General features: G+C 56.4%; 1 protein-coding gene across 1 annotated transcript in view; it reads left to right on the top strand.

Annotated features, from left to right (window-relative positions):
- Positions 1-609: 609 nt before the first annotated feature.
- The window catches only part of MNX1 (motor neuron and pancreas homeobox 1), a gene marked incomplete at its 5' end in the record, with an annotated part of 990 nt that continues 341 nt past the window's right edge, over positions 610-1,258 (top strand). The window contains 1 exon segment of the mRNA XM_009865954.1: positions 610-821. Coding sequence (XP_009864256.1) covers positions 610-821 — 212 coding nt within the window.

Here is a 1,258-nt window from a genome sequence, read left to right as displayed (position 1 = left end):
CCAAGAAAGGGGCCACGATATTCCTTCTTGCCCCTCAAGACATAGCAGTGGAGACATCCCAAGGACCCTTCCCATTAATGCCCTCCCCTCCATCCACTCCAGCACTTTACTTGCCAGCTGCAAACCTCTGGTTTTAATTGCTGCTGCAGAGCTGGGAGAAGTAGTAAAAGCTGATCCTCAGGGACACAATAAAGCCAGTGATGAGGAGATAAGCGGGGATCAAACACGGCGCGGCAGCCACCCCACGCTGGATTCTGAAAGGTCCCTTTGTTCCCTCTGCCTCCTGATTCAGCACCGCGCTGCCTTCAAGGGCTGCGGGCGAGATAGCAGGGCTCAGGGGCAGCCCCACGCCGCAGCCCCTGGCAGTTGAGCAGCCACCTGTGTGGCCCAGCAATAAAAAAAAGGAGGTTTAATTTCAATCACAGGACTGATCCCAGTTGCACACCGAGGCCTGATAACATATCTCTCTGGTTCCTATCAGCCAGGCAATAAATCAATTATTGGGGCGGGAGATGATGGAAGAGACGCTCACCTTCCTCCTCATCCCAGGCTTGTCGTGGGGATGTCTCCCCCAGGCTCACTATCCTCTGAACCCTCTCTGCTCCACAGCCACCCCGCAGTCTGGCTTGATGGGGAAGTGCCGTCGGCCTCGCACAGCCTTCACTAGCCAGCAGCTCCTGGAGCTGGAGAACCAGTTCAAACTCAACAAGTACCTGTCCAGACCCAAGCGCTTTGAGGTGGCCACGTCGCTGATGCTCACCGAGACGCAGGTACTTTGATCCTGAGTGGATGGAGAATAGCACCAGGTGGGGCGAGTCAAGGTCATGGGCAATGTTGATGCCTCTTACTTGGCTGCCATCAACCCCACACCCCACTGCCCCCATCAGCACCCCTTTCCAGGGCATCTCCGGCAGAGACCTGCCTGATGGGTCCCAAACTCTTTTCTTGTGAAGGGCACCCCAGAAACATGCGCCTCTTTTACTCAGCACCCCCAAAGTGGGTTTCAGAGCCTTCCCATTCTTTACCACGCTTTGGGAGAGGACTTTATGTGGAGCTAGTATTAAAGTGTCTTTGAGCTTCCTGCAGAGGCTGGGCGGGGGAAAGGGAGCCGCCTCTTGGGCAGTCCTCTCCCCGCGGAGCCCTCTCAGCCTTCTTGCACAGACTGGCAGTACCATGAGATGCCTCACAGCAAAGGAGCTTTGGGGGGACCCTCCATGCAGGAAGGCAATGGGGTGAGTGAGGACAGGATGGGGCAGGA

This window comes from Apaloderma vittatum, unplaced genomic scaffold (genome assembly GCF_000703405.1).
Source record: "Apaloderma vittatum isolate BGI_N311 unplaced genomic scaffold, ASM70340v1 scaffold29003, whole genome shotgun sequence".
In the NCBI taxonomy this organism is placed as follows: domain Eukaryota; kingdom Metazoa; phylum Chordata; class Aves; order Trogoniformes; family Trogonidae; genus Apaloderma; species Apaloderma vittatum.
Note: the sequence above shows the minus strand (reverse complement) of the source record. Positions and strands in the feature narration are given on the sequence as shown.